Source organism: Hyperolius riggenbachi, chromosome 1 (assembly GCF_040937935.1).
Source record: "Hyperolius riggenbachi isolate aHypRig1 chromosome 1, aHypRig1.pri, whole genome shotgun sequence".
Classification (NCBI taxonomy): Eukaryota; Metazoa; Chordata; class Amphibia; order Anura; family Hyperoliidae; genus Hyperolius; species Hyperolius riggenbachi.
In genome coordinates this window covers 222,860,568-222,882,842 of record NC_090646.1, presented here as the reverse complement: position 1 = coordinate 222,882,842, position 22,275 = coordinate 222,860,568, and the positions used below count along the sequence as shown (strand labels likewise).

Genomic DNA, 22,275 nt, shown 5'->3' with positions numbered 1-22,275 from the left:
CAACTGTATATACTAAGTTTAGCAGTGTTCAATTTTATATGTCCATGACTAATTTACCGATATTGCTAATTGTGAACTTAGCACATTAATTTACCAGATGTTTTATTTTTCTTAATAAATATTTTGTATTTTATATTTGCTAGTGCCTTTGGCTGATTAGTACGCGTAAAACAGATTGAAAATGAATGATCCCATCGTCCTACTGATGTAGTGGGATATGATAGTACTTTTGTTTCTTTTTTTACTTTTTAGCTGGCATGTTACGCATTTTTTTTTTAACTCCCAGATTGTGGTATTTCATCTTTAATACAAGCTGAAATTACTCTTACCTATGTTTTTTCTCCCACTGCTGCTTTGGATGTTCTCAGTAAACTCCACCTTCCTACGGCTCCTCCCCCTCTTAATGAGGGAGAAAGCTTGGTCAGCCGAATCCTTCAACTGGGACCTCCTGGGACCAAATTCCTTGGGTAGGAGAGACTTTAGATCAAGTTGATGGATGCCGGCCTCCCTATTCGTCCCTGTTGTTCTCCAAATTTTTTTATTTATTTTTTTTATGTCAGTGACTTTTCCCATGTGATTTATTTTTGAACTTTTTTTAATTGTGTCCTGGAGAGGTACTTTAATCCTTGTGACTGGTGTTTTTGTTTTAGTGCTATAGTATGTCTGATTTTTTTCTTTTTTTGTGTATTATTGTGAAGTGACGTTACTCTTTGCTTGAGCATGTGATTGATGTTTTCTTTCTTTTTTTTTTAAGTAGTGGTTGACTTTCAATCTGTGTCAGCATCCTGGATCACAAATTTAAACAACATGTTCATTGGCAGTGACTGAAATCCATGTGTGACATAAAAAGTTATTTATATGCATGATGCAGCCCAAAGAAGCCACATGATCTGCACTATCTTTCCACACACAAAATTTGTCAGCAACACCACAATGCTTACATGATAGGCTGTCTTTACATTTTAGATACCATGTGCAATGAATCTGTTGAGTCCACTGTTTATTGTGTGTGTGCTTGCAATTTAGACCTCTAGGTTTTTTCTCTCCCTTATCAAGTCATGTGTTTCTCTAATCACTGTATATAATGTATGTTGTCACTCAGGCCTGTTATTGTGGAGATCCCTCATTTTGCGGCTTTGCGTGGAAAAGAACGAGAACTTGTCATACTGCGCAGTGAGACTGGAGATAGTTGGAAAGAGCACTTCTGTGAATTCACTGAGGATGAATTGAATGAGATTCTTAATGGAATGGATGAAGGTATTCTTTGGATTACTGTATCAAGTAAAGTATTTAACTTGGGGTTTTAAATGCATAATCAGAGAGATTCAGCCCTAACGATAAGTCACCTGGCCACCTCAGCAGCGTTTTTTATGGGGTTCCCATTTGATAAAAAACACATAGAAGTGTCACCTATTAATAAGTCCAGGAACATGTACTACCAAGTATTCTCTACTCCTGTCATGTATCGAGTGAGGTCACATCCTGTGTATATGGAAAGATAGTAGCCAGAGTACAACACACATCTGTCCTGTACAGCTCTGGATATATAGAAGGACTTTCCTACTACCAGTCTTGATGCTTTGGACAGAGTGCACATAACCCCCCATATCATTTTTACTTCAAAGGCTCAACAGCAATAAGTCAAATAAAATGTCAGGTTGTCTGCTCAATTTCGTCCAGAAGGGATTGTCCAAGCAGATCAATTTTGACCTAGAGATACAGATTTTTAGCTGATTTTCTTATCTTTGATTTCATGTTAAATGTAAGATTTCTTGAGAGAGGAACTCATTATATAATGTGATGACTTGATTGCAAGGCAGTGGCATATCAAATTTTAAACTCACAACTTTATCGCTTCTGTAGTCAGGATATTGAGCACTGAATGGCTAGTTATTTCACAAAAATAGAGACACAGAGAGCACATTATAGTGCAGTATGTACTGGTAAGTGGATATGACAGGTAAGTACGTATTCATACTCACAAACGTGGGTTACCGTCAAGGTAACCACTATGGGCTTGATTTACTAAGAGGTGATAACCTACTTATCACGTCTAAAGTCTTAAGGCGCGCTAACCAGGGTGCTAAGTAGGTTAGCACCAGTTTTCTCAATCAGATCGTGCACTAAGTACCGCGCGCAAAGTTTTGCGTGCGCAAAGTCCTATGCGCGCTCTAAGTCCCATAGGCTTTAGTGGGCACTTCGTGTGGAGCGCCCTGCGCTCTGTGCAGTGCGCGCGCAAAACTTTGCGCGCGGTACTTTGCGCATGATCACTACTTCTCACATTTCAACTGAGTTTAGACGTGCTAAGGGCCAGTGCTAAAGTTAGCACCGTTTTGTAAATCAAGCCCTATATCAGCAGGTGGAGAGATAAGACCTGTCCCCACTCAGGATTAAGAAGTTGCTCTCTGTAGATAGGAAGTAAGGGGCAACACCCCTTCACCATGGGTGGACTCAGGAACTATATATGCAGAAAGAGGCGCAACACTGTTTATGTCTGCTTGGACCACTGGCACCACTGCCTCCTCTCGTTTTAACAATTTTAGAATATTTTATCCTTCTGGCACCTCTGTCTGCATATATAGGCTAGTTATTTAAGTTCTACCTAATATGACCTTCTTAACTCTGAAACTTTAATAATTCAAGTATAGTTTTATGCAAGAAGCAAATTGTGATATTCACAAAATTGCTGTAATACTGCCATTTGCAGGCATTTCCCTGCAATTTTGCCATCACTTGTGTCAGTTACATAGCGCGCATTGAACAATAAGCAGCTTACCTTGGTAGCGTGTTTTGCTGCCTTCATCCATGTACGACTTACCAAATCAAATTTGCTTTGTGCATTGTCCAAATTTAACAGGCATACCAGCAAATGTTGTATTTTTTTATATTTGTAAATAGTGTAGCTGATTGTGGAAAGACATGCTGAGCTACTACTCACACTGATGGCCATACTATTGACCTCATATTCACTCGTTTCTGTTCTATCACTGATTTAACTACTGCTCCACTCCCTCTCTCTGATCATAACTTACTCAACTTTTCGCTCTCCTTCTCTTTTCCCACTATGCTGGCACACGTACGCTCACATATTCGCAGAAACTACCGCAACCTAGACATGCATTCTGTCTCTGCACCTCTCCTCACACAATCCTTAACTAACCTAGACTTGGCAGCTACACACTACCACAGCTCAATCACTAAATTCATGGATGCCTGAGTCTTAATGGAGTTGGAGAAAAACCAACACAAACAAAGACTTCATTTCATACAAAAAGCCTTAAACAACGTTAGAAATGCTCTTTCTTCTGCAAAACAGTCCTATTTTTCTACCCTAAAATCCTCCCCCCACTGCCACAGTCCAAAACGCTTGTTCGGCACCTTTAACTCCATTATCCAACCCCCTCCTCCTTCATGCTCATTAGCTGACGAATTTGCAAAATATTTCACTGATACAACCTACAAAATCTGAAGTGGTTTTTCCATGCAGCCCTCAAATTTTATCTCCACCCCACTCATGATTGCTATCTATTTGCCTTCTCTCCACTCTCTGAACATTCTCTCTTGCTTCTTATGTCCAAATAATAATAATAATCCGAACATTTGTATAGCGCTTTTCTCCTGTCGGACTCAAAGCGCTCAAGAGCTGCAGCCACTGGGACGCGCTCAGGAGGCCACCCTGCAGTGTTAGGGAGCCTTGCCTTGAACTCCTTACTGAATAGGTACTTGACCTAGCCAGGACTTGAACCCTGGTCTCCCATGTCAAAGGCAGAGCCCTTAACCAGTACACTATCCAGCCACTCTAATACCATCTAACCACCTGTTCTTTGAATCCTACTCCCTCCCATCTCATTCCACAGCTATCCTCATCCATCATGCTTATACTAGCATCGCTATTTAACCCCACCCCCCGCTGTTGTGATACCACTACTTAAAGCGGAATGAAACCCAGAATTTCTTCTTTGCTCTAAAAAATTATTTACAGCATATTATATACATCCAGCATTTTGTTTTTTACTAAAACAGCATTCAAAGGGTTACACACAGGGCTGGACAGTTCAGTGCAGAGAAATGTGGACGCATCGGAAGTTGTAGATAATGTTATCTTGTGTTCACTAAAATGTATCAAGTGAGGAATGTGACACATTCTCTGACTGTGGAGAAGCTGCTGGACACAGAGAGACACTGAAAGCATTTTTTGCCTTCAATACATAATGAATAAAACCAGTTATTAATAAAATGCAAAGTCAGCTCACAAAGCAAAAAACTGTACTTTTGGGAACGTATAATTTCAAAATGAATAATAATACCTATGCACAAATGCAAATATGATAACCATATGGCATATAAAAGTAGGGAAACATGTTTTTATTGAATATTATATCAGGGTTTTATACCGCTCTAGATCACATGGCACTTGCCAACTACTGCCCTGTGTCACTTCTCCCATTCGCATCTAAATTACTCAAACACCATATACATGCTGAACTAAGCCATTATTTATCTGCATACTCCCTACTTGATCAGTTCCATCCTGGCTTTGGCTTTAACCACTACACAGAAACAGTTCTTACAGCTAAATCAAAAGGTCATTATTCCATACTTATTCTTTTTGATCTGTCATCAGCGTTTGATACTGCCGACCACAACTTACTCCTACAAATACTTTCATCTGTAGGCATAAAGGGCTTCGCTCTCTCTTGGATATCTTCCTATCTCTCTGCAAAATTTCACAGTCTCTTACTCGGATCAGACGTCTTCTCCATATCTTTTGTCTTTGGGGCACCTCAAGGCTCTGTCCTTGGTCCCCTCCTCTTTTTCATCTACATGCATGGTCTTGACAACTTTTAGGAACACTATCAAAGTTCTTCAATTTCTGGCAGCAGCATAAATTAATGTGGAAACAAAAGTAAGGACTGACACAGCATGTATTTTTGCTGTGCAGTGTCATTTTTATTTCATATACCTTTATGAACAACATCCCATTAACAAGCTGACGGCGAGGATAAGTGGGCCAGTTCATTATGCAGGGTGAGTGCGGCAGGCAAATCTCCTAATGTGAGGCTCCCCCGACACCACAGCGGGTTATACAGCGAGCTGTATGAGGATATAGGAGCGAGAAAGGTTGTCTCTCTCTGCTCATAGCACTTTACTTCAGCGGGTCACGCGCTGTATAATGGGCTGTGGTGTCGGGGAGCTAATACAAAAGAAATTTTAAAACACTGCGCCAGTGATTTCAGGTATTCTCACTATCACCAATGAATATTTCAGTAACAATTTTCTTATGGGTTGCGCTCGCTGTAAAGGATCACCACATCCCCACCAAAAAGCAATAGACAATTAACAGCTGTGAGATTGATATCAACTGTTTTATTAGCGACGATTAAATTGTATATCACATAGAGAGAAGCTTTGTAATTAATAACTTGTTATTTTTTAAGTTAAGTCGTCATTTATTGGTTTTTGATACTTAGTTTTAATTTTGTGCTGTATTGATATAAGATTGATGTGTAAGGATGTGGCTTTCTCCCTGGGCTGCAGGATTTTATAATTGATACAAGAGGTGAAATAGTACAAAAGACTTCCTATAATTGGGTATTTTTTAAGAGTGGGTGTTATTCTAAAAAACTCCACTAGATGGGACTCGAGAGAGCGGTGTTCAAAGGATATGAAGAATATTAGTTCTAACAGTTAGCCGAAAATCCAATCCAATCCAAAAAAGCTTTATTGGCAGGACCAAATACATTTAGCATTGCCAAAGCAAAACAAAACATCCACAAGATGGCACTAACCAGTATTTCCTCTGAATGGTTACGTTTGTAACGCAACTAGGAAGTAGGAGAGAAGGGAGTTCCGATAATAGTATATATATTGGCACGCAGCACCCGCGTCCCCACGCCCCTGATGAGAACTGACGTTCGAATCGCGTAGGGAGGGGTTGCGTGTGTCAGAGGAGGAACTACACACCACAGGGCGAATCAGGGATCTAGCGTGGAGGGTCTGGCTGCCAACAGAGCGCCAATCCAGAGTGGCGTACGGGGGAGAACCCGTCCAAAAACTCTATGCTGTGATCTTCTGCCGCATACTGTGAGTGCAACGGATGTTTTTAATTCTATTTTATTAAACAGTATTATGCTATGCGAAGTGTGTATGCTTGTTTTTGAGGACTAAAAGTTTGGTGAAGCACGCTGTCTGTCCGGGTAAGGACTGGAATCTGTTTGAGTGATCATAACCTCTGTAGGGGGGGGGGGGGGGGCCTGTGCGAGCGGCTAAACCTCTGTAGTGGGGGCTGGTGTGACGTGAACTCGGCTGCTGGGGTGCGTAGAAGAGTGGTGAAGCCAGATAGCCGAGAAGGGGGCTGAGACCCTTCGCTGCTAATACTGACTCCTGAAGTAAGAGTCAGTATATCTGGTGAGTGTACCTGTTGATTATCTGCAAGTGATTTCAAGTGCTTTTAGTGGAAGTCCAGGAGAGAGGAAGATTACTGGTTAAAGAGACTGTGTACTTTTGGGATAGCGCAGCTGTTAATTGTCTATTGCTGTGTGGTGTCGGGGAGCCTCACAGTAAGAAATTTGACTGCTGTACTCACCCCGCATAATGAGCTTGTCCACTTCTCTGTCCACGTCAGTTTGTTAAGGGGACACCGTCCGTAAAGGTATATGAAATAAAAATGACACTTCGCAGCAAAAATACATGCTGTGTCAGTTTTTACTCTTGTTGCCACATTAATTTATGCTGCTGCCAGAAAATGAAGAACTTTGATGATGTTCCTTTAATCAACTCATTTGGGTTTCATTAACACTTACATGCTGATAATACACAACTGTACCTCTCGGCCCCAGACCTTAACTACCTCCTCATACATGTTTCTGACTGCTCTTCTGCTATATCCTCTTTCATGACCTCTCACTTTGTAAAGATTAATATGAGTAAAACAGAACTAATCATTTTTCCATCATGTTTGTCCACCTCTCTGCCTGATATAACAATAAATATTAATAACACCCCTATTACTTCAGTTCCAAAAGCATGGTACTTAGGGGTAATATTTGACTCCTCTCTCTCTTTTATTTCTCACATGCACTCCCTAACCAGCTCGAGTTCAAAAACATAGCTTGCGTTCAACCTGTCTTCACTCAGGACACAACTAAAATGTTATTTCATGCTCTTATAATAACTTATCTGGACTATTGTAACATACTACTTTCAGGGCCGGATTTCCCATAAGGCACTGTAGGCACGTGCCTACAGGCGGAGCTATGTGTGAGAGGCGGGTCCTGTCCTCTTCTGTCCCCTGGCAACAGCAGCTACATTACCCTCGCTACAATCAGATGCCTCCATGTAGAGCCGTACTTAGCGATGTGAGGGCGCATTCCTCTTCACTATATGCCGAGCTGCTGGCCGCCCCATCTGCCTTCTCTCCCAGCCTGCGCTTCTGGTATGAGTGTCAGACGCTGTCAGATATATGACAAGCGCTGGCAGAAGTGTGTGGCTGTGCTGCTGCTAGGCAACAGGAAGCCGGAAGCCAGGGTCTACAGTGGCGCCGGGTCTTCCTGTATAGTGCACACTGCAATGTTGCCAGTGCCTAGGAATGAGGAGGAGAGCGGCTCCAAATTCATCTGGACTGGGCTGACAGGTCCAGGAGGAGGTCGGGTGCACTATCAGGGGAGGCAGCAGGAGTGAGTCTGTGAGTGCCGTTATTCTATGTGCGCTGATATATTCAAAGTTGGAATGCTTTCGGTTTATCTGTGTGGTCTGCAGGTCATGGATGGTTGATCTGAGGAATGTACTCAGTCAGCGGCCAGCCTTTACAAAACAAGTCCCGAAGTAGAAAGTGGTCATGAGGGACATAACTGATAAAAGGGAGAGCAGTAGATATGAAGTATGTCCTCTGTCTGCAGTGACTGACCATATCAAATGTGTAATTTTATTTTAGCAAGTGTGTGTGTGTGTGTGTGTGTGTGTGTGTGTGTGCTCAAGTGTGTGTGTGTGTATGTATGTGCTCAAGTGTGTGTGTGTGTGTATGTATGTGCTCAAGTGTGTGTGTGTGTGTGTATGTTCTCAAGTGTGTGTGTGTGTGTGTATGTTCTCAAGTGTGTGTGTGTGTGTGTGTGTGTGTGTGTGTGTGTGTGTGTGTGTGTGTGTGTGTGTGTGTGTGTGTGTGTGTGTGTGTGTGCGTGCCTGCGTTCAAGTGTGTGTGCGGGGTTGGGGGTCCCTGCCTAATGCCAGTAACTGCCCTCAGGAGCTTACTGTCTAATTCCTGCATCATATCACTGACCTCAGGAGCTCACATCCTAATCATTGTCTCATATCACTAAGGATGATATGAGACAGTGATTAGAGTGTTAGATTCTAAGGACAGTTACTGACATGAGGCAGGGATTAGAGTTCAAAATAAATTAACTTGGGGGGTGGCCTGAATTAGGGGCGGAGTTAAGGGCGCCACAATGCCTGTGCCTACAGGCTCCAGAGGTATAAATCCGGCCCTGACTACTTTGTAGACTACCAACTAATAGACTGTCACTTCTCCAATCTGTACTGAACTCGGCTGCTCCACTCATTCATCTTTCTTCTCACTCTTCCTCTGCTTCTCCTCTCTCTCAAGCTCTTCATTGGCTACCAATTAGCTAGAGGATCCAGTTCAAACTCTTACCTTAATCAACAAAGCTCTCCATATCTCCTCACTAGTTTCCAGATGCCAACCCAACTGCAGTTTCAGATCTGCACATGACCTTTTGTCCTCCCCTAGAGTCACCTCTTCATATTCACATGTACAAGATTTCTCACCTGCTTCACCCCTCCCCTTGTACAATGCATCTGTCACTCTCTAACCTCTCTTTTTCAAACAAGCATATGCTCTACCTTAGGCAATTACCCCTTTGACCTCTGCCCAAGTTGCACTCCTAGATTACCTAAAAACACACTGCCTCTAGGTATGAATATTGTATACTATCCCGCCCCTTGTGTCGCTCACCCATTCCTTTAGATTGTACGCTCACAAGGGCAGGGCTCTCTCACCCTTTTGTGTCTTGGAATTTGTTACACATGTTATTTTTGTTACTGTAATTACCAATTATGTATTTTGTACCAATTCTGTATTTTGTTTATTGGTGTATACCATTGTCTGTATTATTATGTACCCCATTTTTGTTTCTTTGTAGCGCTTTATAAATCAATAATAATAATACTCTAGTGCCCTTGTAGCTTGCATTTTTTATATTATGGCTTTAGCGCAAGTCAAAAAAGTTTATTATATTAATAAAAATATTATTGTATTCATCATATTTTGTGACATTATCAACAAAATAATGTTATATGTAATTTTTCCCCAGTTCTCGACTCTCCTGAAGAACTGGAAAAGAAGCGTATTTGCCGTATTATTACACGAGACTTCCCACAATATTTTGCTGTAGTCTCGCGTGTTAAACAAGACAACAATTTGATTGGACCCGAAGGAGGAATTTTGAGCAGCACTGTGGTTCCTCAGGTCCAGGCTGTCTTCCCAGAAGGTGCCCTAACAAAGAGAATCCGTGTTGGCCTGCAGGTATGGAATACAATATAGGTACGGTATGGAACTTAGGGGTCTGTAATAAGGACTGAGAGACTGAGAGGGTGGTTTCCATACAGCATGAGGGTCTTGGAATTGATTTCCAGCACAGATACTTCTAGCATTGGTTTTTGTTTTTTTTTTTTGACTGTTGTGTGAGATAATTTTTGGTCACAATCTCCTAATCTAAAGAAATCCCAATTATTACATTGGCCGAAGTTGATCCTAGCCTGTGCATGCATGTATTTTTTGCGTATCTAAGTATAATATAAGGGACAAAAAAAGGGAGAATAAAAATTGTACTTTATATTTACAGTGGATTTAAAGTAAGCTAGTATTTTATTTGCTCAGTTTAAAGTAAACCTGATACGGGGGGGATTTTAAGAAAAATACATATTTGGGGCTTCTTCCAGCCCCCTCATGGCTGATTGCTAGCTCGCCATCCTAATCTGCAATTCTCCCAAGGAAGTCCTCCAGTCTGGGGCATTCTGCGGATACGTGGTCCAGCCGCATGAGAACCCCCGTCGCGCTACCATTGCCGGGAGTGTTCTGCACCTGCGCAGTACTGCTGTGCAGAACACTCACGGTGACGGAAGCGTGACGGAGGAGCATGCGGCTGGGCTACGCCTCCGTCGGCTGGCCCCGACTGAAGGATTTTCGGGGCCGTATTACGAATGCTCCAGGTGGAGGAGGATGGCGAGGGAGCCATAGCCTGGAGAGGGCTGGAGGAAGCCCCCGGTGTGTATATATTTTTTGATTTTTTTTCCATCGCAGGTACACTATAAAGTAAAGTAGAAATATATCTAGTATTCAGTGTTTATTTTCTGCATTTCATCTTTAAAGGCTCAGCCAATGCATACCGAACTTGTAAAGAAAATACTTGGCAACAAAGCATCTTTCAGTCCTATTGTAACGTTAGAACCAAGGAGAAGGAAATTCCACAAGCCTATAACAATGACTATCCCAGTGCCCAAAGCCTCCAGTGAGGCAATGCTGAACGGATATGGTGGGGACACACCAACGCTAAGACTACTATGCAGTATCACTGGTAAGTTACGGTAATATTTACAGATATCACTATCACCTATCATTTTTAGTCATTGTCATGAAAAGGCCTCATGCAGCTGGTAGATGTTCTCGAGCTACAGTATATACAGTATATTTATATATATATATATAGATAGATAGATAGATAGATAGATAGATAGATAGATAGTAAATACAAACATACATACACACACACACACACACACACACACAATAAGATGCATTTTATATTATTCTTAATTGATGAACCCTTTTATTTATAGATTCAATTTTAGCAAAAATTGGTATATAGAATTCCAAATCATATATTGTATACATCCATAATACTCAAATGTTTCGCAATATTGGTGAGATCAACCAAATAATGGTTGATTATCAGGGCCATGTTCAGGATAACCAGGCATTTTATCAGGGCACTATCTGTTGGAGGGACACCAAAGTACAATGTTAAAACCACTATCCTTTATGGTATAATTATTAACAGCCGCTGGTATCACATAAAGGAAGGGAGGGTCAGAAATGTGTAATTCTTGGAAGAAAGTTGCCTGGATAAGCTATAATCTAATGGCTAATCAGCACAGGAATTTGCAAACATCTAAATGGACAACCCCAGTGCATGCTGTATATAATTCTGTCGCTGGCTCTTTAAATTCACAGATTAATTTTCTGATTAGTTAAAATTTCTTTTTCATTGGTTGTGTCCATACTTCTGGCTGCCTAGGACAGTATTCAGCAAAGCAGGACTGTGTTTTGCAAACAAGCTTGCAAGGTGCCTATACTGTACAATTACATATTTTTTGACAAACAAGTAATTTAACATGTGGAAGTATATAGTGAAAAATGTACAAGGTTAAGTTACAGAGGTGGGAGAACACTGGAGAACATATGAGATCTAGTAAACCTGGGCTGCATTTTATTAATGTCTTTTGTTGGGAGGAAAAAGTTTACAACCTCATCCATCCTTGATTGTTCAAAGATACGTTAACTACTGTAAGTTATGCAGATAAATCAATTGTGGGTTCCTCCCAGGATTCTCCTTGTGGAAAAAAAACTCTCCAAGGAGTATTAGTCATTACTGTTCTCTTTTATCCAGTTAAAGGGACTCCGAGCAGCGCAGTAACTATGGAAAGATGCATACCATTTTAAAGCTCTCTTTCTCCTCTTTCCATTGATATATAAAATCCACCCTATGCCTTTTAGTTTGCACTATTTTCGCGATCGAAATCGCAGCCGCCATCTTGGATTCCTTATTCAGCATTGTATAGTGCAGGACGACACTTTCCCCAGTGTCGGCAGATCCATTCAGTGCAATGCAATGAAATACAAGGAACCCAAGGGGATATAATTACAAACATCATGCCAGTAGGTAATTAGTTGTGTGTATGCTAAAAGGCATACCCACAGGCACTGCTCGGAGTCCTTTTAAACAATACAAAAATCTGATGAAAGGCATTGGGACAGCTGGATAATAGCTCCTTGTTTGCAAAATGTGTAAAAAGATAAAGCTGTATGTACATGTTCAAATAAAGGTTCTTGCTTTGTATTTTGTGTTTAGGTGGTACAACTCCAGCGCAGTGGGAGGACATCACCGGTACAACACCACTTACATTCATTAATGAATGTGTTTCCTTTACTACTAATGTATCTGCCAGGTAAGGGGATTTCCCATGAAACCAACAAGAAAGCGAAACTGAACAATCACTATTTGTAGAATTACCATATGTGAATACATTTGTATTACCATTTGTCAGTCATTCTTAACCACTTGACACCCATAGGCTTACACCCCCCTAAAGAGCAGGCTATTTTTTACAATACAGGGCTGTGCAGCTTGGTCAGGGTGCTGCACAGCCCTGCAACTCAGCATACAAATGAACTTTACCTCCTTTTAGTGTCCTTAATAGGACACTCTGCCGGAGGTATCTGATCGCTGCTGCGATCTTTGTTGTTTGTTTTTGTATTTTTTTTATTAGAAAGGGGAGGCTTTTCCCTCCCTCCTTCCTCTCTCTGACTCCCTCCCCCCTGTGCCAGCCAAATCGCCATAGGGAGGCGATTGGCACTTATCCCTGCCTCTCATAGGCATCAGCCTATAAGAGGGCTCCATCTGTCAACCAATCCGGGGTACAGCGGTGTGACAGACGTACAGCGCTGCAGGAGATCGCAGCACTGTACAGAGGTAAACAAAGGGGAATTACTTCCCCTTTCTGCAGAAAACGGGCTGCTAGCTGCGATCGCGGCTAGCAGGCTGATCACGGAGCTCCACTCTGTGAAACGTCAGGGAACGATCGCACATGACCGCACATGTTCCCTGCCAAACTGCAGCTCCAGGACTTGACGCCAATTGGTGTTAAGCGGTCCTGGGGCTGCCACCACGGTCACGCCCATTGGCATGATGCGGTCGTTAGGTAGTAAAGGACACCAGAGGTGAAAATAAACTAATCACATAAACAATTGTATCTATCTTCCTTCTCCTAAAAATGACTTTTTTTTAGATATTCCACAGTTTTATTTTATATTTAAATCTACTTTTTAAGTTTTTACTGTTTTTTGTTTTTGCTCAATGACACATTTATTGAAGTATACCAGAGCTAAAATCTATGAACTATTGACCCTTTTTTTATCTCTTTCCTGCTCTCAGAAGCCATTTTCTGCTAGGAAAGTGTTTTACAGTATAGTTGTAATTTGTTATCAGTGAGGGTCACACTGTAGTGACACAATCCTGACTCGGGCAGGAACTGCCACTTAACTGATGTTTGACTCTTTCAGGCAGAGAAAGAAAAAAAGGAACACAGCAAAGTAATTTGTGTGCTAGGCACTGTACATACCCATGTCTATCTCATAATGTCACATATCACCTTGGGTATCTTTTAACATATGTTCACCTTTTATTATATAACATCTAACAAACAGATTAAAAAAAGTGTCTGCTACTGACTGTGTTTCAGAAGCACACTCTGAAAGCACCAATAGAAACTCTCCCAGCGCTGTAACTGTCAAAGCACACCCACAATGTATATACATGTACCAGACGCATAAAACATCTGACTGATATAGTGTATAGTTTGCAAGGCAGTCAGTCTTATCACCTCCTGGTGTATGCCGCTTTCACTCTCTGCTCTGTGCGTATGTTTAAAAGTCTCCTTTGTCTTCACCACTCTAGCAGTCATGTGATTCGGCATCCTTTCCAGTCACGTGATCCAGTCTCTGACACTGCACATTAGTTGGATGTTTTATGCGCCTGGTACATGTATATTCATTGTGGGTGTGCTTTGATAGTTACAGCGCTGGGAAAATGTCTATTGTCATTCCCTGTATTCATAGTCTAGGGACGGATTCAGCCTCCCCAAGCGGCTGGTTCAGGATTACTTCTGCATTGCATTTTTGTACACTCTGAAAGTGGATTTTTTTTTACTGGATGCTATTGGATGCTATGCAAGCTGAATTACTGTGTGAGCAACTGCTCTCCTCCGGCCATGATGTAAACATAACCAGTCCTCACCTCTACTGAACTTTTTGTCAAATATAATTCTGCCATTTTAAAACACAAAATATTTAAAATTATTAAGCTTTATGTATGCAAGAATCTACACCCATTATACATCAGTTCTGCTCAGTGAGTAAATACACAAATATTAATAGCAACAAATGCAGCAGCGCTGTGTAGTCAACTTTAGAGTAATGTAGTTCCACCTCCAGAGATCCCAATAGGTAATTCTTCCACTCCTAAAAGTGCAACTCAGTGCACAAAAAAAAGGAGATAGGGACTCTCTCAGTGGAATAGATAAAATGCACAATTTATTTGAGTATATAGATTAAAATCAGATAAGATAAAACTCACATATAGAGGGTCCTACTCCAGTAGGAACCCTTCTGGCAACAAACGCTTCCCACTCCGTGTGGTACTACAAATGTCAGCGATCAGTGTGATATTGCCCGCTCTCGTCCCGACTAGTTTCGGCCTTCCGCCGTCATCAGGGGATACCCTGATTTTAATCTATATACTCAAATAAATTGTGCATTTTATCTATTCCACTGAGAGAGTCCCTATCTCCTTTTTTTTGTGCACTGAGTTGCACTTTTAGGAGTGGAAGAATTACCTATTGGGATCTCTGGAGGTGGAACTACATCACTCTAAAGTTGACTACACAGCGCTGCTGCATTTGTTGCTATATCTGTTGTATTGGAGGCCAAGGATTTACCTCTACAGTGGCTGCAGTGTGTGTCTCTGTCTAAGAATACCAGCTGACATCACGTGAGGCGCCTCTACTATACCATTGACACAAATATTAATGTCCCTTAAATGGCAGGCATACATCCAAAGCTGCTGGGATATAACATGACTGCAGTGTTTTCATTTTACAGCATCATTAAATCCAACTTGCAGCCGGCTGTTTCCGAGTAAGTTGGCCTTCATCAGTGCAAGGCATTCATGATTTGCTTGTATACTCACTAAGCAGAAGGGAAGCTTTATGGGAGTGCCTTCTAGTTCATGTATAAAGTGTGGCTACTGGCTATTGAGTACAGAGACTGAGTGAGCATACTGGGAGTCATGTATTCAAAGCAGAATGATGTGCTTTCGCTGTATGTGACCATAATGGTTCTAGAAGCAGTTGACATAAGCATTGCTTGATTTCACTGCTAGTCTGTAGGCAGTTATAAAAGAAAAACATGTGAAGCTGCTTTGCCATTATAATGTCTACCGTTAAACTCGACCAGTGTACTGATTTCAGATTAGTTGTGAAATTACAAACATGCAATAAGATGCAGATTCTCCAGTAGGATCAGAAATGAAGGCAATGAGGATTTTTTTTTACATTTACTATTTCATGGTAATGTTTGAATGGATATCAGATGATCAGACTGTTAACCAGCATTTTTACTATGAGGCTTTGGCCAAGCAGAGAGAAAGAGGAGGCAGTGTATGGGAAGTTTACTGGCATGTACAGAAACTGTATAATGTACATAGCACAAATAGCATAATCTGGGTTATACAATGTTTACGTTGCTGTATGATGTACTTTACTGGCTGTCCAATGCTGATGCTAACCAAGTCAGCCAGTGCAGCACCTATACGCTGTTTTATAAAGTAAGTTGTGCTATTTGTGTAACATGTATCATGTATTTTGCCTGCACACATAAAGTTAACCACTGTTTTCTTAAAGAGACTCAGAGCTGAGTAAAATAATAGATTTATACATACCTGGGGCTTCGTCCAGCCCCATCCGCATGGATCGCTCCCACTCCACCGTCCTTCACCTTCTCTATCGCCGGTACTGGGTCTCATAGCTTTAGGCAGTCAGGGCCAGTCGATGCAAGCTCTCCCTCCGTACTGCGCAGGTGCATGCGTAAGGTAGGTGCTGGCAAAATGGAGGAAGTCCCTGTGCATGCGTAAAACTGGCCATAACTGCCCAAAGTTATGAGATCCGATACTGGCGATAGAGAAGGCAGAGGACGGCGGCGTGGGAGCGATCCATGCAGATGGGGCTGGAGGAAGCCCCAGGTATGTATAAATATATTATATTTACTTGGTTCTGGGTCTCTTTAAGGGCTGGTTCACACAGGCTTTTGCCGACCTTTAGCTTGGTGCCACGTTCAAAGGCCGGCGTTTAAATACCAACTTTTGAAGGCTTTTAGGAAGCCTTCAAGGCTAGCGGTTAGGGTCCCTACACTGGTTTGCCAGTGTGTAACGTCTCTGAAAGCAACATGTTGCTTTTGAGAAGTGACATGACGCCGGGATCTACCGCCAGGCTTTCATGAAAGCCTGCAAAGGCAGGTTCGGAACGCTCCCATTCATTTGAATGGAACGACGGTTGATCCCAAAAAACGTTGCGACCAAAACGTTGCGTTAAACGCTGGCAAACTGTCCATCTAAACCAGCCCTAATACACCCCTTTATTTTTACCCCTCCCCCCCACTCTCACACACACCACCCCTAACACTAATCACTTGTTTGGGCTGATATTGAGAGTGGTTCCCAAGTACCTCTTTTAAATGAGAACGCCGCAGCTTGCAGCTAGTTCACTTACTCAGTCAAGCTGACTGTGAGAGTTGCTCACCCATACTCAGGATTACATCTCTACACACTCACATTCCTATGATGGTCCTCTTATATCACATAGCTGATGCTGATGGTTCAGCACAGACACCACCTGTTCATGATTAGTATACTGACAATAGGGGATGAGGGCACATTAGATTGGGTGGATGACTCTGTGCAATTGTTCCCAGTTTCGCTGCACTTATTTAAATGTGCTGCACCCTAGACTATCACCTCTTTCACCTTTTGGGATTTTTATAACATATCAACAAACCGTGCTGAGCTAGTACACCATCGTTGCATAAACAAACATTACTATTTTATTCTTCTAGATACTGCTTTTACCATATATGACTGTTTGCATTGTTTTCTGTAGGTTCTGGTTAATTGATTGCCGACAAATCCAAGAATCGGTCACTTTTGCTAGCCAAGTGTACAGAGAGATTATATGTGTTCCCTATATGGCCAAGTTTGTTGTATTTGCCAAATCCCATGACCCCATTGAAGCACGTTTGCGATGCTTCTGTATGACGGATGACAAGGTAGACAAGACACTGGAGCAGCAAGAAAACTTTGCAGAAGTTGCTAGAAGTAGAGATGTAGAGGTGAGTGTATATAAATATCATTGTCAGTTTAGCAGAATGGTGTGTTTGTGCATTCGTGTGTGTTGTGCATTGAATATAGATTTAGATTTCAAAATTGCTTTTATTGAGCAGAAGTACAGTACAAGTACAACCTTAGTACTACAGTATATCATCAAATAGGAAGTAAACATATCAATAACATTTCCTGAAGGCAGAAAAAGTATAAATAGATCCAAAAGATCAGAAAAGGTGGTACATCAGACTAATGATGTACATCAAACTAATTTAGCAAGTAAACCAGTCAACACATATTGTTCATTAACATCAAGGAAGAGAGGTCACAATGAGGGCAATTAGTCAAGGAATTCAAACAACCAGCCATGGGACAAATGCACAGCATCAAGCATATGAGGATGAGTTCAGCACAGGACCCCTAGATTTAAAAGTATAAATCCCTCAGATATTAAATATATTGGCCTCAATTCACTAAGATCATGCTGGAGATAATAAGGCAAGAGAAAACTTGCCACCACACAGTGAGATAGTTCTCTTATCTCTTCATTCCTTAAAGTGAACCTCCGGACTAAAAATCTACTCAGCAGCACTGAAAAGGCTTGGTGTTTCTTTAACAGCTTTACAGCATCAGAACTTTGTTTTTCTTACCCAAGCATCATTTTTAGCTGCATTTTTATCTAAGCTCCACCCATCAAAGAAAAAAAGCCCGGGCTTTTTTTCCCTGATGCTATGCAGAGCATGATGGGATTTTCTATGTTGTTGTTCACGTTGCCTAGCAACTGGGAGAGGTGCTCAGGACACAGGACAGTTGGAACTGTGTCTCATGCTCCCTGTCACCTCCTTACAACCAAAAACAAGGCTGCCATCATGAAATCAAACATTTGCCTGTTCTTTTAAAACAGTGTGGCTAAGAGATAATGGCTTCAATTCACTAAGATTATCTCCTGTCTTTAATAACTCTTCTAGAGTTGTTACCATGGTGATAAGGCATGTAGTATTCAGGAAACATTTCACCTCAGGCAAACCTAAAGTTAACTCTTCTGTCTTTAAGTTAACTCTCCAATCCTTAAAATAACTCCAGAGTTAAAGACAGGCTGTTAATTAACTGCATGTGAAAATAACTACAGAGGAGGTAAATTAACTACAGAGGAGGTAACTTAACTACAGAGGGGGTAAAATAACTACAGAGGAGGTAACTTAAGGAATGAAGAGACAAGATAACTCTCTCACTGTGTGGTGGCAAGTTTTCTCTTGCCATATTATCTCCAGCATGATCTTAGTGAAGTGAGGCCTATATTACCTATCTATTTTAATTAACATAACTAATGTAACTTAATGACAGTATGTTTGTTTAGGCTGGAGTACCTCCTCTGTAGTTAAGTTACTTCCTCTGTAGTTATTTTCAGTTAATTAACAGCCTGTCTTTAACTTTAGAATTCTGGAGTTATTTTAAGGATTGAAGAGTTAACTTAAAGACAGAAGAGTTAACTTTAGGTTTGCCTGAGGTAAAATGTTTCCTGAATACTACATGCCTTATCACCATGGTGATAACTCTAGAAACGTTATTAAAGACAGGTGATAAGTTTAGTGAATTGAGGCCAATGTTATACATCTGTAAGTGTTTGAATTTTACTGGTAATCCAGTTTAGTTTAACTAACTATTTAGAGCACTTATCTACATTTTATTGATGTGTGCCCCCTCTGAATTTTTTTATTGGTGTGCCCCCTCTGAAAGCATGTGCACACCAAGTACCAGCTGGCATGGAAAAGATTATCTCAAGTACCCAGGCATATGCTCCTTTGGACTTACATCTATAGGGTTAGATCCAGAGACCCTGTGACCACCCCTTAATTTAAAATGTTTTTATGAGATAACAGGCTATGTATAATAAAGCTGAACTTTGTCTAACCACACAGTAGTTTGTGTTATCTAATCTCTTGGTTATTGAATGGGGGGGTTTCTTGCCCTTCTTTTGTGATTGCATGCTTTTGCCAGGTCACTGAGCTGTATTCCCATTGCTTCATATCCCCCCACATATTGGGTATATATTGTGTTGCACAGTTGTTGGATATGAATAGTTTGCTTGACAAAAATATATGAAATCATAGTGCATAGTAATTGGTTCTAAACAATTTCCAACCATTTACTATTGTTTTTAATTAGCTAAAATACTAATTTGGTGTTGTTGTTTTATATAGGAATTATAATTTTTTTATATATTATACTTAGTTAAATATATCAAGCCCATGTACCTCCTGGACCCATCAGAAGCACCCCCTGGATACACGTACCACACATTGAGAGCATAGGCTCTAGAGTAATATATATAATATGAAAGGCATTTCTGGTTAAGCTAATGGCTACTTCTGCATAAAACACTGTTATCTAAATATTTTTACTATAACTGATGAACATTTTTATCTAAACTCTAAAAACTATCTAAAAACAGGAATACTTAGTAAAATGTATTGTGGCAATAGATTAAGCTGATATATACATTTATCAATGTGATCCCTTATATGGTCAGTCATACTCTAATATAGACTTGTACACTTGTCCCTTGTACAGAGGGGACATCTAATTCCCGTATAGGAAATGACAAGGCTGGGGTGGAGGTGTGGGCCAAGCGCACACACCACACATCGGAGCACAACTGCATCATGTACTTCTACACTGGTGCATGGGACACAGTGAGATAGAGAGCACTTGTTTAATTAAGAACATCCTCACCTAGATACTAAAATGAAGAGCAAAATAAACCATTCCACAAAACTCTGCTATGCTATGCTTGTCATGGGCTAACTGGTTTTCATGTAGACTGAGCCAGGCATATGGCTGCAGAGGATTACATCTTCGCTGCTTTAAGCTACATACTCACCTTATGATGCAGGAAAATGGATCCAGCGATGTCTCCCTGATGATGAGCGCTCCCCTGATCCATCTTCCTTCATCGTCTGGCCGGCATGTGTGACACAATGGGCACGAACGAGACTTCAAGCGATCACGATACTTTGCAATCACGATCTGCTGTGACAGTCATTATCACCCTGCGACGCTAAGATCATGCGCCTGTACCCACGTCGTGAGATTGCGAAAATGACCACTTATCGCTCAAAAAATTGACGGTCATCAGGAAAATCTTTGGAAAATCGTAGGAGAAATCACAGGGTGGGTACAGGCCTTTATGGTTAAAAGAGAGGTCTTTAGAATGTCTGGTGTTTCTCTTATTAAGTATGTCTCATGGTAGTCTTTCTCTGCTGCATATTGTCACTTGAGATGTTACTTTAAGGCTACCTCATCCTGCTTCTTTTATCTTGACAAGGAAGTACTGGAGGAGTTTGTGCATGAAAACAACATTTTAAACCATTCAGGCTAGTCACTCCCCACCAATAAATTGTCTGTGACCAGTTGCCCTGTTATAACATATACTATCTATCTACATATAACTATCTATATTTATGACTGTACTGAACAAACGTGTACTGTATAATAGCAAGTACCAACAGAGACAGACTTGTTTACTTTAAAAAAAATGGTCTTGTGTCTGTAGGTATGCAAACTTCAGTAGCCAGTAATATTTTGTTTCTTTTTCAGGTCCTAGAAGGAAAACCAATCTATGTAGACTGCTTTGGAAACTTAATACCTTTAATAAAGAGTGGTCAGCACCATATATTTAGTTTCTATGCCTTTAAAGAAAACAGACTTCCATTGTTTGTCAAGGTAATATTGTGTATTTGGCAGAGTACTTGAATGTTTTAGAAGTTATTCACACATTAACGCGAGCAGATACCTCACAGAGAAGGTTTGGTAGCTGCCAGTGTTCTCTTTGTAATCTGACTGATGCTTGACAATGGTACACCAGCATTTAACACTTCATGTTGATTTTTACATTTCTTTACTAATAAACAAAAGGCCATTTCAGTATCAGTTATGTACTTACGTTCAATTCCATAAATGTAGACATCAAACCAACAAGCGTTGATTCCGGTAATACCTTTAACGACTAACTGCACATGCTTTATTGCAAGCTTTTGAAACATTACCTTTTTTCTTCAGGCATTATACAGAACTGGGTTAGAATGGTACAAAAGTAAATGTACCATACAAGCCCATATTCAGTTAACATTTTCACCTGAGTTATCTCCTAGGAGATAATTTTCATCTTCTAAAAAAAAAATTACTTTTCGGCATTTTAAAATTGAAAAAGTACTACCAAATTTATTTTGAGAGTTTTGTTTCTTGCTTGCTGGTAGTTTAAAAGACATTTTATGGCAAAGTGTGAAAATATAACCTAGGGTGAAAAAGTTAATTGCATATGGACCCTAGAGACTTGCATTCACTTCCATATAGATTTTGAGAGTTTGTGTGTGCTTTTCGCCTCTTACTACTGCACTGTAAAACTCATAGATCATAAACAGCATATATTCAAAACTGACTGTAACCAGAAATTACCCGAATGACCATCTTATTTTAGTTGTGACAACTCAAATATAAAACAACACAGGAAACAAATGAAGCAATGTCTCCTTCACAAATAACAGGTATGACCATGTCCCATCCATTATACCAAATATAGTCAGGTGCCCCATTTCCCCATAACGTGTATATACATGGTCTTCTTATACAACAGGAGTAGCCATTTGTTCACCTTATGACACATACAAACATGTTCCCAGCCACAGGGAGGAGGTGATGGATATTTGGCATGGGATCATTGAAACAGTCCCCCCCCCCCCCCCCATTGTAAAAATGAAGCACCTTTTTTATTACATTATTTTCACTGGAGTTCCTCTTTAACTATTTCCACCCATCAGCTTGATTATAATTAAGATTACATGTTTATCGCTTATAGCTGGTTACAAATGGTATTTTGTTTTCCTTAAATAATATTACTTTACATAGTACTCCACTGATGAGGAAGTCCCATCTTCCCCAGACTTTCCAATTGTTTAACATTGCTAACCATTGTAGCTGTAATGCTCTCCAGTTCTTTCTACATAAATATATATTTTTTAATAGGCCCAAAAGATGGTAGCTCTAGGGCTGG

The 22,275-nt window shown here is 40.7% G+C and overlaps 1 protein-coding gene across 34 annotated transcripts in view; it reads left to right on the top strand.

Annotated features, from left to right (window-relative positions):
- Positions 1-22,275, top strand: part of ANK2 (ankyrin 2) — a 700,071-nt gene that overhangs the window by 588,032 nt on the left and 89,764 nt on the right. For 25 of the 34 annotated variants that reach the window (XM_068281027.1, XM_068281066.1, XM_068280997.1 and 22 more), the window contains 7 exons: positions 369-467; positions 1,103-1,257; positions 9,330-9,541; positions 10,388-10,592; positions 12,147-12,243; positions 17,005-17,233; positions 20,823-20,948. In XM_068281027.1, coding sequence (XP_068137128.1) covers positions 369-467; positions 1,103-1,257; positions 9,330-9,541; positions 10,388-10,592; positions 12,147-12,243; positions 17,005-17,233; positions 20,823-20,948 — 1,123 coding nt within the window. The remainder of the gene's footprint in view (positions 1-368; positions 468-1,102; positions 1,258-9,329; positions 9,542-10,387; positions 10,593-12,146; positions 12,244-17,004; positions 17,234-20,822; positions 20,949-22,275) is intronic. The other 9 variants (XM_068281158.1, XM_068281057.1, XM_068281095.1 and 6 more) reach the window with 1 other exon arrangement.